The following is a 14,076-nucleotide window of genomic DNA, read 5'->3' as shown; positions in this document are numbered from 1 at the left end:
ATGTATATACGCATTATTACGCATAAAAGCATTATTGCGACAGCTTTGTCGCAGTAATACTTTTTCATGCTAGTATACAATTCTTCGTAATAATCAAATAACGATTTTCTGTTCATGCTTTAAGTTGGCTAACCGACGAAACATTAATTTATATAAAACAATATAACCTTTCACCTAGTAACCTAATGTTAACAGTTGGTACAACCTCTTTGCGTGAAATAAAGTTACCTTAATGCCACGCTTGTAAGTTACGCACAAAGCGAGCTCTATTTAAGTTATGGTTGCGTTCTATGGTAATAAACAACTTCGGCCTGCTTGCAGTAACGGCAGCCATCTTTGTCAGGACACGTTACCACTGAACGATCGCGGGGACTTCTTGGCTCGACAAAGTATCGGCTCTCGACCACCTGCTGCTTCTAGTTAATACCAAAATTTATAAGTCTTCATGCATAATTTACGGTAGTGGCTGACACTCCGTGTCGCAGATGAGCTGCGAGCGCACGTTTTCCTTCCGACAGTGCTGTAATGAGCACGAAGCTGTCTCCGTTGCGAGGGTTGACGCGAAAATGGCATCGTCTTTAAGATGAAAGTGAATCTCATGTAACTAATGAATGACCACGGACTATTACTCATGCTAGTGATGTCCGCTAGCCGAAATTTATATCTCTGACAGCCAAATAGCCAGGGACCTGCGCCCGCGTCCAGTCGAATTTCAGCTACCGTGTCGCCTCTAAATTTGACAGTTACCAGCGACCCGACTACCGGCGTTAGGTTGTCGCTGTTGTTTCTTGACGGCAACTAGTTCTCTTTTTCAGGGAACAACAGTAGCTTCCAAGTCTCGAGGCGTCTGGGATCCCAGATGAAACACGCGACCGGTTACCAGTGGTTTACACCAAGAGGCGTATGTGTATTTGGCTCTGCGATCTCATCAATGTGCTTGGTCACTTTCCCAATAGACCATTCAATGAATGACAACAGCGCAACGGGACCTCTAGCTGCCTGCTTAATAGAACCGATTAATAGACCAGCCAATCTCTTTACCGTAAGGTGGCCCACGTTACTGAATAACCGGCCCACGTTAATTGGCTCCAAAACCTGTACAACAGAGGTTTTATTTACCTCGAAGTCATCGAGGACGCAGTCTCACTAAAGTGGCTATCCGTTTACGATAATGACTTCACTACATCGCCGTGCAGGAGCTACAATAATAGCTAACACATACGTCCATATTAAGATCGCAAGGGCGCAAACGATGTTAAACCATAAGCGTCGGGTCCATTCTTTAAGTTGGGGGGGATTATGTGATTGGGGGATCTAGCATGACGGTGAAAAACTTCACCTCATCGCTGATTAGAATCAAACCTAAGGTTAGAACCACTTAACTTATACCACAGCCTGCTACGACGTACGTTTCTCGGCTGTCGTACGATTTCGATGAGGAAATAAACGTGGCCCCGAACCGAACCCCAAATACATATCTCTTACCCATAAAGCTAAACCGCCAATGACTGAATGGAAGTCATTCCCTGATGCTGCGAATTATGTAGACATAGTGACAAAGCAGTGCTTCTGAGAGCCAGCAAATAAATGCAAGATAAAAATGCGAACACGTCTGTAATGTTATCGTGTCGACGATTATTGGTATTAAGAACTAAATCATATTAAAGGGAAAAGCAGTAGACTAACGGATTTGTAGCGATTGGTCGGCCATTGCCATTGCCCACTACTAACATTGGAGCTTAGAGGTTCACTTAATCATAATGAGTCTTTTTTATCCAAACAACGTGTTTTCGAAAGCCCCATTGCGTATATCCAATGTTTGCCGATTGTGACTCGAGGCTGAGGAACTAATCAAGAAATCTACTTTTATATGCCAGACCATATCTTACGTCGAGAACAGGAAATATTTAGGCATATTAATTGCTAATTAAACGGCCTACAAGAGGGCATTATCATATTATGGATTTGTATACTCTCGATAAGAAGCATTCAAGCTCAAGTCACGTAACGTTATATTCTCTCATGAGAATGAAAATCGTGGCGGGACATATTGCGGTACGTATTCATGACCATTATTATCGCACCCCAACTACTCCAATGTTGTATTCGCGTGCAGAGACTATTTCAAAGATGGTCATTTATTTGTGGGACCTCACGGCAAACTTCAACCACGAATCACCTGTGTTGCACGCATTATATTTGAACTGTACATATATGTATGTGCGTATATAAGGAGAGTTATACATTTAATTCGTATAGCCATATTTCCTCCATTGTACTGCCACATATAGGTTGTTCGAAAATCGGCGCTATAACCTCCACAATATATTATTCATACTAATTTGACTGAGACTCGCCGAACTTTACAAGTGCGCACCCGTTTGCCGCCTAAGTCGACAACAATCTTTTGCATTTAGAGGTTCAGGATATCTTGGGCTTTTAGTACAACTGATTCTTAATTTAAGAAGTTCCTCCTTTTTCGTACCTTTTATAAAAGCATGGTTCTGTAACTATAAGACTCGAAACGGCCCGTCCAGTGCGCACATGGGCTTCTCGATCAAAAACGTACCGTTACAGATGTGTGTGTACATGAAAAACGTATAAAAATATAGCCATTAGCATTTAGAATAGTAATTGAAACTGAAACGTCATAGCTCAGTCCCTCGAAGCACTGTTTTAATTTCAAAGCAGTCGGATCCCTGTCCGGTTTCGTAATACCGTTCAGCTTAAATTTTTTATCTCAATCGTTCCACTTAAATCCCTCGCTGTTCTTACTCTAGATATTTCCATCCTACTGCTGAATAGATATGCGCAGGCGAAGTAATTATTTAACAGTGAAACCTGTTTGTCTCGCAGCTTTCCTGTTTGCTTCCTGCCGTCCTATTCTGTTGCGAACTTGCTGAATCGTGGGTCTGCGAGTGCCCGGTTTAGGCTCACCCAGCTGTCGAGCGACGAAAATAACAGCCTACAGTGAATCGAAAGAAATGCAACCCAAAAGACCCACTCGTCTTCGATCCAATTTTTTCCGTGGGGTAGGTATCCTATCGCTGTCCGATTTGTCTACTCGTGTTTTGACTCTATCAAGCTAATGGCGGAGGTGTGCTGCCGGCTCAGATAGTAACTACTACTTGTTCTTTTTCTGTCTTCAAGTCAGACCCCCATTTTCCGGATGGCTTTAAATGGGCGCAAAGAGGGGACCCACAGTATATCGGAACGTCGAAGAAAGAATGCCTAAATTGCCGTTTCAATTCAGAGGGTGGGCACAGGAAGCAGGCGACAATCATATGGACAGCACGGTGCAGTTCCACCCCACAAAGAAGTGGGTTATTGGGTCAGCGGATGCTGCAAGAGAGACCCTGTGGCGCTGCCAACTGGCAGTAAGAAGAAAATAAAAGCATAGCGAAAAGCAAAAATACAGACGTATTTCTCTTTGGATGTCTGTCGCCCTGCAAATGATTCATGATCATAAAGTTATGAAAAGACTTTATAGGTAGGATCTAATTGAGAGTGCTCGTCCATAGGACAGCGGAAACAGGCGAGTATCTACCTAGTTCTAGTTACATTGGCAGGGCGTCTGCGACGATCAGGCATGCTTTGCCGTCTCCGGAGATATATAAAGGCTACTGATGGTATAGCTAGAGCTGAAGCGGGTTAATTTTCAGTTTCTGCTGTCATGCTTCGGTAACACAAAAAAAATTGTGTGTTAATTTTCGTCTGTTACATCTCTTAAATCATCTAGAACGCTATGGTACACAGGACGTCTCAAGCTTTTCAAGGTGGTGTTTGGGCGAGGAATATCCCATTAATAGCTGCTGAATAAAACAAATAACTACTATTGCTATATATGCTTGATACTGCACGTCAAGCTGCTGCTAGTGCACGAAAATAAGTAAAAAAATTCACTTGGATAGCGTTTAATGGAAGCGTCGTTCGATCTATTACCCAGTCGGATTTAGAATTGGAATTACCACTGCTGGTAATATCAGCGGTTCTGTTCATTTCCGTCGGCCGAAGACCCTGAGATAAATCGTCTTTGCATTTCTATTGTCACCCCCAAGCAAGAACAACTATACTGTACTAGAAATTTTACTGACAGTTCATATTTTTGCTTTTCCAATGTTATTATATCTTATTGGTGTTACTATATATACAGACAAAAATTGACGAGAAACAAATAGATGCCTTTAGCAAACGAAAAGAGCAAATCGGAATATCAAACATGGTTTACTATGCCAACATTAATAGTGTGCGCAAGGACGGCGACCAGTTATGGGTGATATGGAGATATCTTTCGTAAAAAATTACATCACTGTTCATATATATATATATATATTTTTTTTTACTTTCAGGATTCAGGATTTCACGAAAGGAGTTCATCAGTAGCGCTATCAAGGACAAAACATTTTTTAAAATTATTGACACACGTAACGTTCTCAAGGTGCATGAAGTACGTGAAAATTGGCCAGATATACTAACAGTATATCGCATTGATCCTGTACTAGACTTACCAGACATAAGTTTTACTAAAGGCTATTTGAAAAGAAACTTGAGAAAGATATTGAATTGCCCGTAAATACACAATATATATGCCTGTTCGCTAGTATGTTCGACATATACCTTTGAGTAACGTTTAAGAAAAAAACCGTTTGACATACTCGCTAGACAATGCGATCTACCACAATGCGGTATATCACAAGCCGATACAGCCTTTTCATTGTTGTGTATAGTAATTTATACATAACCTGTGCCGTACTATAAATGTATACCTATAGAGCAAATCGCACAGATCGACACCATATATATTCGGGCTACTTCACCTATATGTTAATGATCCTTTATTTACCTTGATAATTAAAAAAAAAAAAACACTTTTCATTTTCTATTTTCTTTTTGTTTTTGGTTAATTCGTAGTATTACTAATAAATTACAAACAAGTAATGAACACAAAAGGCATACCTCATTAAATGCTTATTTCACACAGCAGGTTGAAAAGCAGCGAGAATCTGTGACCATCGTTCACTATGTAAACATATTTCTTGCATGAAAAAAATGCATGACCATATCCTGTTCCGACCATGGCTCTGCTATACTTGGGAATGCACAGCATGTAGACAGTGCGTTCGAGTACTCAACCGCTTATGTCACAGGTGCTTGTCTCCTGGCGACTTCATTTGCTTTTGGAGATTTACTGCCAGACTGTATATGGCGTAGCCCCTATTACACTATTGCAAACGACGGAAAACAGTTTTATCTTCGAACCGGTCTTCTCTTCCGTTATGGTAGCATAGCAAGAACATACCCTAATGGAAATGAAAACGAATTTAGCTATTTAGAATACAAGTAATACGCAGTCATCCGTGCATTGAAATTAGGTTAGGTTAGGTTAGGCCGGCCTGGCATTAGGTAGTGATAATAGACTAAGAACAGATAGCAATAAATAGTATCTATCATTGAACGAATGCAATGACAGCTTTGAATGTGAAAAAGACCTTTCATGGCTTAGTAACTTTATACTGCATAGTATATACGACATGTATTGTCTGTAAGGTATTATTATTATCTCATTATTTGACAACTGGTTCATTTAGTGCCGTTATCGAGTCCGCCTAGGACGTTTATGTCGATAATGCCATGTAAATTCAATGGCCCCTACGAGTAAGGATCCGGTCCGGTGTCAACCACGTTATTTGATTGGGCCGGCCAGTTGAGGTTCATTCATGCGGAAATTTACATTCATTCAGATATTAATACGTATAATTATATATAATAATATTTGTAGTCTGGGACTAAGGATTTCATTGAGGCGCAAAATTTCCTCTGGAAGCCAGAACCCTCTTTAGAACGCGCCTCTTGGGAGTTATCATATTCTATATAGTTTCAATTGATCTAACACAACGCTTATTTATTCGAAATTTTACTTAATTTTTACTCCTACAAGAAAATACTGTAACATTGATACAAAGGATGCGTAATCTTTTAGGTTTTACACCACAAGTTCACCATTCATCGCCTAATATCGAATTATATTATGCATAATGGCCAATTGCAAAGAAAAAGTTCACATCTGACCCGAAAAGGATATCTAATATTTTAATAATTTAATAAGGACACCAAATCTAATATTTTTCCAGCGAAATGTTTGCCAGAAATATGGCCGAGTGGAAAGTGTATTAAAATCATATACCTTTGATAGAGTTACCTCACGTACACCAAAGTACCGCGTAATATCACTCTCAACAAACGTTGTCTTGGCCTGCTCTAAAATGCACACTTTTTCTGTAACGCCAATGCTGACTGCCTACTAAAAGGTCGTTGTTCCTGCAACATTTACCCGTTTTTAGTTGAAAGTGTACGCAATAAGGATATGAACAAGTAGATGATAGTTTTACACGAATCTAAGTCAGGTATCCGCCCCGGACTTCACTGGGTAAGTAGAAGGCCACCGGGGGACAGCTCAGACCGACTCAGCCTCGCACAGCAACTAGCCTTTAAAAGATTTTGGAAAGCACAGGAAGAGACCAAATTGGCAGTCGGTGGACCGGAAAATAGATCACATCAGATCTCTGAGCAGCATCCTGTTTGAACCACAGAAAGGACTGCACCGGCAGCGGTTTCCTTCTCGAGCTTCTAGCCTACCTTTCTGTGTGTCTGAATGTTCATTTTTGATTGTTGTTTTTATCATAATTTCTATATTCATATAAACTCAATCGGCTGATCCATTCTTTGCCTAACATTAGGTTTTCGATAATTTATCGGCAGCAGAGACAAGCATCGCGCGTTGGATCCGGATGACGTAAACGTAAAACTTTTGCATAGTGCTAATGCTATTTCGCAGTGATTGTGTACCTGTTTTTATTCAAACGCTTATTTGTGAAAGAAGTTCAGGTGGCGTTGTTCCTCGATCATCCCAAGCAATACCCGAGTTTCTTTGTTTGATAACTACGTCGTAAATATTGACCAACCGCATTCGTAAACAAGCTATATCTAAAGGATCAAACAATAAACTAAGCAGAAACGCAACAATTGCAAATAAACGGCAAAATATTGCTGCAACGAGCAATATGGGGCGCGGCATGCGTATAGAAAAGAGCATTTCGGATAGTAACGCCCAGCAACAACAGGTAACCAGTGGGAGACTTTATAAAGGATTCAGAACTCGATTTCAGATCACCACAGTGTTCTTCTTAGATGCTCGTTGAAAGATGCATAATATCTATTACAACTACTCCCACATCTGGGTCGACAATGCCATCAGGTTCGTAGAAATCTGCTTTCCTGTAAAATCTATGGTAGAACCCATGCGCGAAGAATCGGGTCATAACCTACCTGCTTAGTCGGTTCATCCCCTCTCATTTGTTGTTCCCTATCGCATGCATTCCCAAAAAAATCCCGATCGACATAGGCGAATTTTTTCGCCCAGTCTTTAAGATCGGTTTGAAAGGCTCCGTTTCTAGGAGCTCAAGGCGACGATCTAGGTCTTTGGACAGCACTTAGGAGCCGATTAGAAGATCCGCGAGGCGATTCCGAGTAGTTGTATGTAGTCCTATTGCTTTTTGAGGAAGCTTCTTTTTTTTGAGAAAGTAGGTTTTGACGCGATTTAGTTATTTAAAGTCCTTCACCGTACGATATTTCTAATGAGTTCTTCATTCGTCAAATATAGTCACTTATTTCTGCAAATAATTTTATATTGCTTTCTAGTCTTCAGTCTGTTTTTTTTTTATTCTCAATATTACTGCGAGATGAAATAGGCCTAGACTGATTCAACCAGTTATTTTTGGCTGTCGCCGTTGTGCGATGGTAGTAACAAGATTAGACAATATTTCCTCCAACACTATCAACCAATGGTTCGGCCCTTTCAGTGTTTCTCTCAAATTTTAAACTTGGCCACGCTTTGACGGGACGTTAGACGGAACTAACCTACTTTCGGCTAAAGAGTTGATCTCTTTGTTGTTTATATGGCATAAAATAAATGCCACCAGTACTGTAATAATGGTAGCAGCAGACACAATGTTTATAAATAGGGTAAACAACACAGTGAGACTTAATAAGATGGATACGGAATGCCTACTTTAACATGGGGTTAAGTAAATGTGGGTTTCAGATCGTTTGAATGAACCTGTTACTACATACAAAGCAGAGTCAGTAAAAACTTCTTCGCTGAGGATCAAACACTCATGCTTCAAGTAATTAAACGTTACTGAAGCCCATTAGTATGTTAAAGTCACTTCACTAAAAATCCAAAAAGATTGACATGCTGCATTGCGTAGAATCACAGATTTATTCACTGGAGATTCTCTTGGGACATTACAGTAGCAAACTTGTATGTTTGTGCAATATACACTCATAGACATGGCATTAATTTCCGTATATCAACTAGATTTTAAAATGCATTGTTTTCTACAAATGCTTGCACCTGTCACACTCTAGCTCCCCAGGTGCGGCACTTCTCTTAACATCAGCAAGTATCATCCAAGGAACATATTCAGGGTGGCCAAAATATTGAAAAACGCCTAAACCTCGTCATAAAGCACGGTGCGTACGGCAACCCGTGTGTTTCAGTACTAAGTGCGGTGGTCCGAACCCAGGACTTCGCGGACCCAGACACTCAAAGTCTGTGATGATCCATTCAGCAGTCAAGCTGTGGTGGTCGCGGATGTAGTTACTGTGTCAATAGTAAAGCATCATCCGTTTCTTTCTAAAACTTGGCTTAGGGATGTTCGGGAAGAGTCAGGGAGAGTCAAACCGTCGCCAGAACGGTCCAGGTTGTACGTGCTGCAGTAAATTGCATAGGACGTTTTGCACACGCAGAATACCTGATAATGATCATTTCTCACCACGGGGCTGGTCCAGAGCTTTTGGGCAACAGCGGGTACGAAAAAGCGATTATAATTAAATCAGAAATTAGTGCTGGTTTGCTGAAGTGGTCAATCAACTTAACAACTCATCTATAGTTTATCACAAATTTCCATCTATCCTGTTTGTTTTTGTGTGCCGTTGTAAAGATGTCAGCAATATTTGAGGACGTTTCTTTCATTATGTGTTTTCGGTGTTTTAACTATCAATCATCTATCTGGTCGACTAAACTAATTCAAAGGAGAGACTTACAGAACGCTAGCCGTACAAATCATCGACACATAATTCTACTATACAGTGTGTATTTTTTTTAACAATAATCAAGCAAATTAGACGTGTACTTCACTAGTCTGAGTATCCTGTGCTAAATACACCTGTGTAAAGCTGACTGATACAGCCTTGAAACAGTACAAAAACTCTGAAGATTTATTTATAGCACTTGCCGTACTAATCGACTTCGATATATAGGCGAAGTAAAAGACACTACGAACATAAAGTAGATATAAAAAACACTTCGTCACATGACTAAGCCTATACCATCGTTCTTAGTGTGTTTATTTACCTTCTATAATCGTGTCCAATGCAGCAATGGCAACCATTCTACAATTATAATTTATTTTAAATCTGCGGCCAAATACGCACGTGTAAAAGAGTTAACTAATTAGGACAAATATGAAAGGCTCGTTTCCTCCGAGCTTCTTAGAACCGTTAATGCTTCTTCAGTAATAAGGGTCATAAATTTTAGCGCAAATCGATAGTGCTGTTCTTCTGATATTAATATATAATCACCTTAAACATATAGTCCTATCGCATGCACAGCAAAATACGATTGAGAGACACGACACAAAAATTATCGTATTGAAAAACTCGGATTATATTTTATATGCGTACTCTCTCTCCCAAAATTTATGAGAAATTTAATTCCAATGAAAAAAAAAATAACAAAGATCTGCCACGTCAAAAGTATATAACTGTTCTATGGAGATGTTCTGAAGTAACTTATGCACAAGTCGATTTGATAACGCATGTGAATGTATGACAATCTCAGAGATCAGGCATAAAACCCATCATAAGTGTCCCTCTCTATGTTTCGATCTTGATGTTCAGCATCACTGTTAGGCGTTCCATTAGACGGCTGGCTTTCAGCACGAAACGAAGCGTGTCTATGCCCGGGCTCGACCCCAGACCATAACCTAAAATTAGCAGACAAATACGGTACCCACTATCATCATAGAAGTCTCTGCAATGCAATAAGGCAGTTTTTACAAAACATTTTTTTTTTAAATATCTTTTTCGTTCAGGCCGTTCGTGCAGTGAAGATATACGGGAAAATTATTAAATAGGCTATAATCTAATGTTCTGCGCCATTTCATGTTTGTTATTTACGATTCAATACAACGTCTGATCAACATTCATCATTTGTATACCGGCTATATGATACAAACGGATCGGACAGTCAAACGCTATATATGTGAGAAATTTCTACAAAGATATTACCGTTCTCGCCGTCAGACATAAGACATTTATAATCTCACAGACGAGGCTTCGAGTATAATCTGCGAGCTGTGAACAAGCATGTTCACTACGAAAAAGTATTTTCGGGGTAATTCCACCGTAGCCATTATATACTATATAGTATAGGCCTCATATTTATAAAGACACAAACATTGCATCGCAGCCTATCTTGAAAAAGTGTTTAGTTTTAAAATGAATAAACTCTCATGGTGGAAATAGCAAGATAACAACTTCCTCAAAGCATACACATACGTCATATACGGGCATCAGAATCCTCAAGCAAAAATCTTTGGACATTTTAGTTAAATTACATTTCATAGAAAAATAAACACTTCCATTATCATTACACCTGCCCCCCCCCCCCAAACCCCATGTAATAATAAGTCTCCTGAAAGTGTGCTTATATTATACAAAAATTATATCCTGTCCTGGCCCTGCAGGTGAGTACTGTGGTACGCGAGAATATTTATTATATTCATAGAAAGATAAGCTCAGACAGATTTTGCTGTCTGTCAGCTCACCAGCGAATCAATTGGATAGCAGTAAATTTAAACGATATGAACATAGGTAGCAAATCCGTACTCGTTCGACTCCTTGTGATAATTAGACATTTACGTATAGTATCATGTACGCATGTCTTTGTTTGTGGGTGCGCGTCGCCGTATTCGCCGCGGCAAATTCAAGCTTATTTGCTTTATCAGCAATGTAGGATTCTAGGTTTTATTAAATAGATTATAGTGTTAATATCCCTTCTTGTGTGGACCTGAAGGACTTCCAGCATTAAGTTCATGCTGTTTCCTTTGACGAGGTTCTGGAAAATCGAACAACGTAGACCTTTTCTTCACGCTTCTATTACGCCTTTTACTATCCAGCTGAGAAGTCTCCCCAATACAACAATATGCCATACACAAATCTTGAAAAGAAGAAAACAAACTTTTTTCATTTGTTTACGTTCCGCATATATACCAGACAAAATTGACTAGCAATTCATCCCTCAAACCCAGCAAGAGTATCAATATTGTTCGCCGACTAGCACAGCTAGTCATCTATCCGAATTTTCTGCTAAGCATTCCCAAACAGTAACAACAGAACGAGTAGCAAATTCCAGGCTGTAATGTCTATGTAGCCCCTATTAGATGTGGTGCTAATGGCAGTGGTGGAGCAGACGGAGATGGATACGCAACCAAGTGGCCAAGACTACCTGCCAGAACCTGCCACTGCTTTCACGAAGGATTAGAACGCTGGTAGGTTACGTAAGTGGCTAACCGCTGGTACAGTATTAGAAAAAGGAAAAGGAATCGGTGCATGAATTCCCATTGTATCCTGTCCTATCACTTGGAAATTTTTAATGCACTTTCTTTAGTGAAAGAGAACCTGCTAGCCTAGTTGGGTGCGATTGAGAACCCGACCTCTTGCTTGGTCTATCTGTTGGACCGTAATGTTAGTATAAACGCTCCCCGCCTGGTCTCTAGGTTTCTTTTCATATACGGCCAGCATATAGCTTGGTATGCAATCTTGTTTAGGTATCTTTCTCTCTCAAGAAGGAAGGGTATGTTAAGGCAAAGAATAACAGATTGCACAGATCGAGGTACAGCTACTGAACTGTGTGCCATCCTCTATCGCAAGATGTGCAGCTAACTGGGCATTACAGCCTGAAGCAGGGCTAGCGATGTTGTAGAATAGGCATTCCCCCTACGTTGTAACGTGTTGACAACATATTAGAGCCAAAGACTGATAAAGAGATACAATCCAACCTGCCAGCCCACCGGAACGGCAAGCCTACGAGAAATTCGACTTAGGTTGCGCGCGTTTCGGATAAGAAAAGCCAGAACGATATCAATAACGTAACAGAGACATGAATCAGCATTCGACGAAGGATCGGTGGACGACAGCTACAGAGGGCCCTGAAGATTAAAAGGTGGGCAATGTTTTAACTGGGGCTGAGGACAACTCTTTCAGTTTCGCCGTTCGTAATGCCGAACCCGAGTTCTCACAGAGCCAATTCTGGAAAGGCTATGCCATTCATATAGAGATGTAGTATCGTAATGCCTGGATAACCAACCAAGAAGCACGCAGCCATCTAGAAATAGAGACGACATATATCAGAAGACTTATATTAACGCGAGAATAGACCCGCTACCGGCAGAAAGGTACAGAATGACACAGGACGATTTGGATACAACGAGCTATATACTCACCTTCGTAGCTATATTTTCTTTACTCGGTAATGACTCTCTCCTTTTTAGAGATATCTATGTACATACATATATTATCATACTGGTATATCGAGGTTAACAGTTTTTTATAGTTCGGCTGCCAGATCTTATGGATGATATCTCAAGCAATAAAATAGCTGACAAAAAAAGGCTAAGAGAAGGTGCAAACTTACTAATGCAGTTTGTCAGACATCGCATAGATCGGATATATATACATATACATATGTATATATCTTGCACAATCATCTGCCCATCTACTATAGGGTTGCTTTGATAGCGCATTGATTCTGTTAGATCAAGACAAAGGTGCCGCTAATGTACACATGTGTGTATATATCTTCATTTTTAACATTTACATCCATCGACATTTTAAATGAACAAGGCACAGACATTCTGTTATTGCGTCGCGACTTCTAATCGATTTCTATGTAAAGTCTCTGTCTACACATACATGTAGAAATCAATCTAATGATAAAGTAGTACTTCCCGAAAAACACCCAAATGCCGAACGTGTACCGAGCTTTCTAGACTAGAGAATCGACTCCTCCTTTGAAGATCGAAAAATATCGCGCATGAAAAATAATCCAGCTCTAACCGAAGTCTGGTTCCTTGCCTGGTGAATGTTAGAACGAGCCATGTCTTCCCTGCGATTAGCTATGCAGCTGATATGCTTACGTATTTATCGGAAATGGGCGGAAGTGTGCGAACTCGGAGTGGCGCGTCGCAACCTTGTACTATCCCCGCTTGCGTGTAACAGTTCCGTCGATTTGACACGAAACAACAGCAGCTGGGGTAGTTTCGCTGCCGCTGAAAATTCTGAGCCAGCTGGTGCAACACTCTTCGGTAGCTGGGGTCACCAAGTATGTTGACCTAGCGCAAAAACCATGGATGACACGAACGAATGAGAACGGCGCGAGGCACGCGAAGCACGAAGCAGCACTCGCGAATCCGACTATTGGGAAATACATCACCCTCGCTCCTTGCTTCTATATCTGAAATTACAACGAGGGAGTGACGGACTCCGAGGTCGCTAGATTATGCAAAAGAAGAACAGCGGCGAAATGCTGTTATAGTGGGAGCTGATGATAGTAGTGTTACGGCTGAAAGATCCATAGTGACTCGTTTATTATGTACGCCTCCGCTGTTCCGCAAAGCTGTATCCCCACCACTCCGCCCGATTGCCCCTTCAGTTACTTCAATACTTCATCAATAAGACACCGGGAAAAGACACATCGCTGGAAATCAACGGTGTGCTTACAATAGGAACGATTCAGATAATGCATTCGTTGTGTTCGATCTGAAGTCGTAGCTTCGTGAATTTCGCGGCTGACATTACAAATAGGTTATCGCCTCCAATTTCGATAAGAAAATGGGTGCAAACGACGAATTTTGAACCTGCGACCAGACGACAATTTCGGCCTTCAGTGCACCAAATGCGGAGCTTTCATTACACATTTCCGTTGCAGTGCAAACGGGAGACTACGGCGAAAAA

The 14,076-nt window shown here is 40.7% G+C and overlaps 1 protein-coding gene across 3 annotated transcripts in view; it reads right to left on the bottom strand.

The window, feature by feature from the left end:
• LOC111245186 (uncharacterized) overlaps positions 1-14,076 on the bottom strand; it is a 101,958-nt gene that overhangs the window by 39,114 nt on the left and 48,768 nt on the right. For all 3 annotated transcript variants that reach the window (XM_086979220.1, XM_086979221.1, XM_086979222.1), the window contains one exon: positions 4,957-5,300. In XM_086979220.1, the coding sequence (XP_086835346.1) occupies positions 4,957-4,961 (5 nt within the window). In that variant the 5' untranslated portion in view covers positions 4,962-5,300. The remainder of the gene's footprint in view (positions 1-4,956; positions 5,301-14,076) is intronic.

Source organism: Varroa destructor, unplaced genomic scaffold (genome assembly GCF_002443255.2).
Source record: "Varroa destructor unplaced genomic scaffold, Vdes_3.0 BEIS01000002.1, whole genome shotgun sequence".
Classification (NCBI taxonomy): domain Eukaryota; kingdom Metazoa; phylum Arthropoda; class Arachnida; order Mesostigmata; family Varroidae; genus Varroa; species Varroa destructor.
The sequence above is the reverse complement of the archived record's forward strand: the minus strand, read 5'-3'. Positions and strand labels throughout refer to the sequence as shown.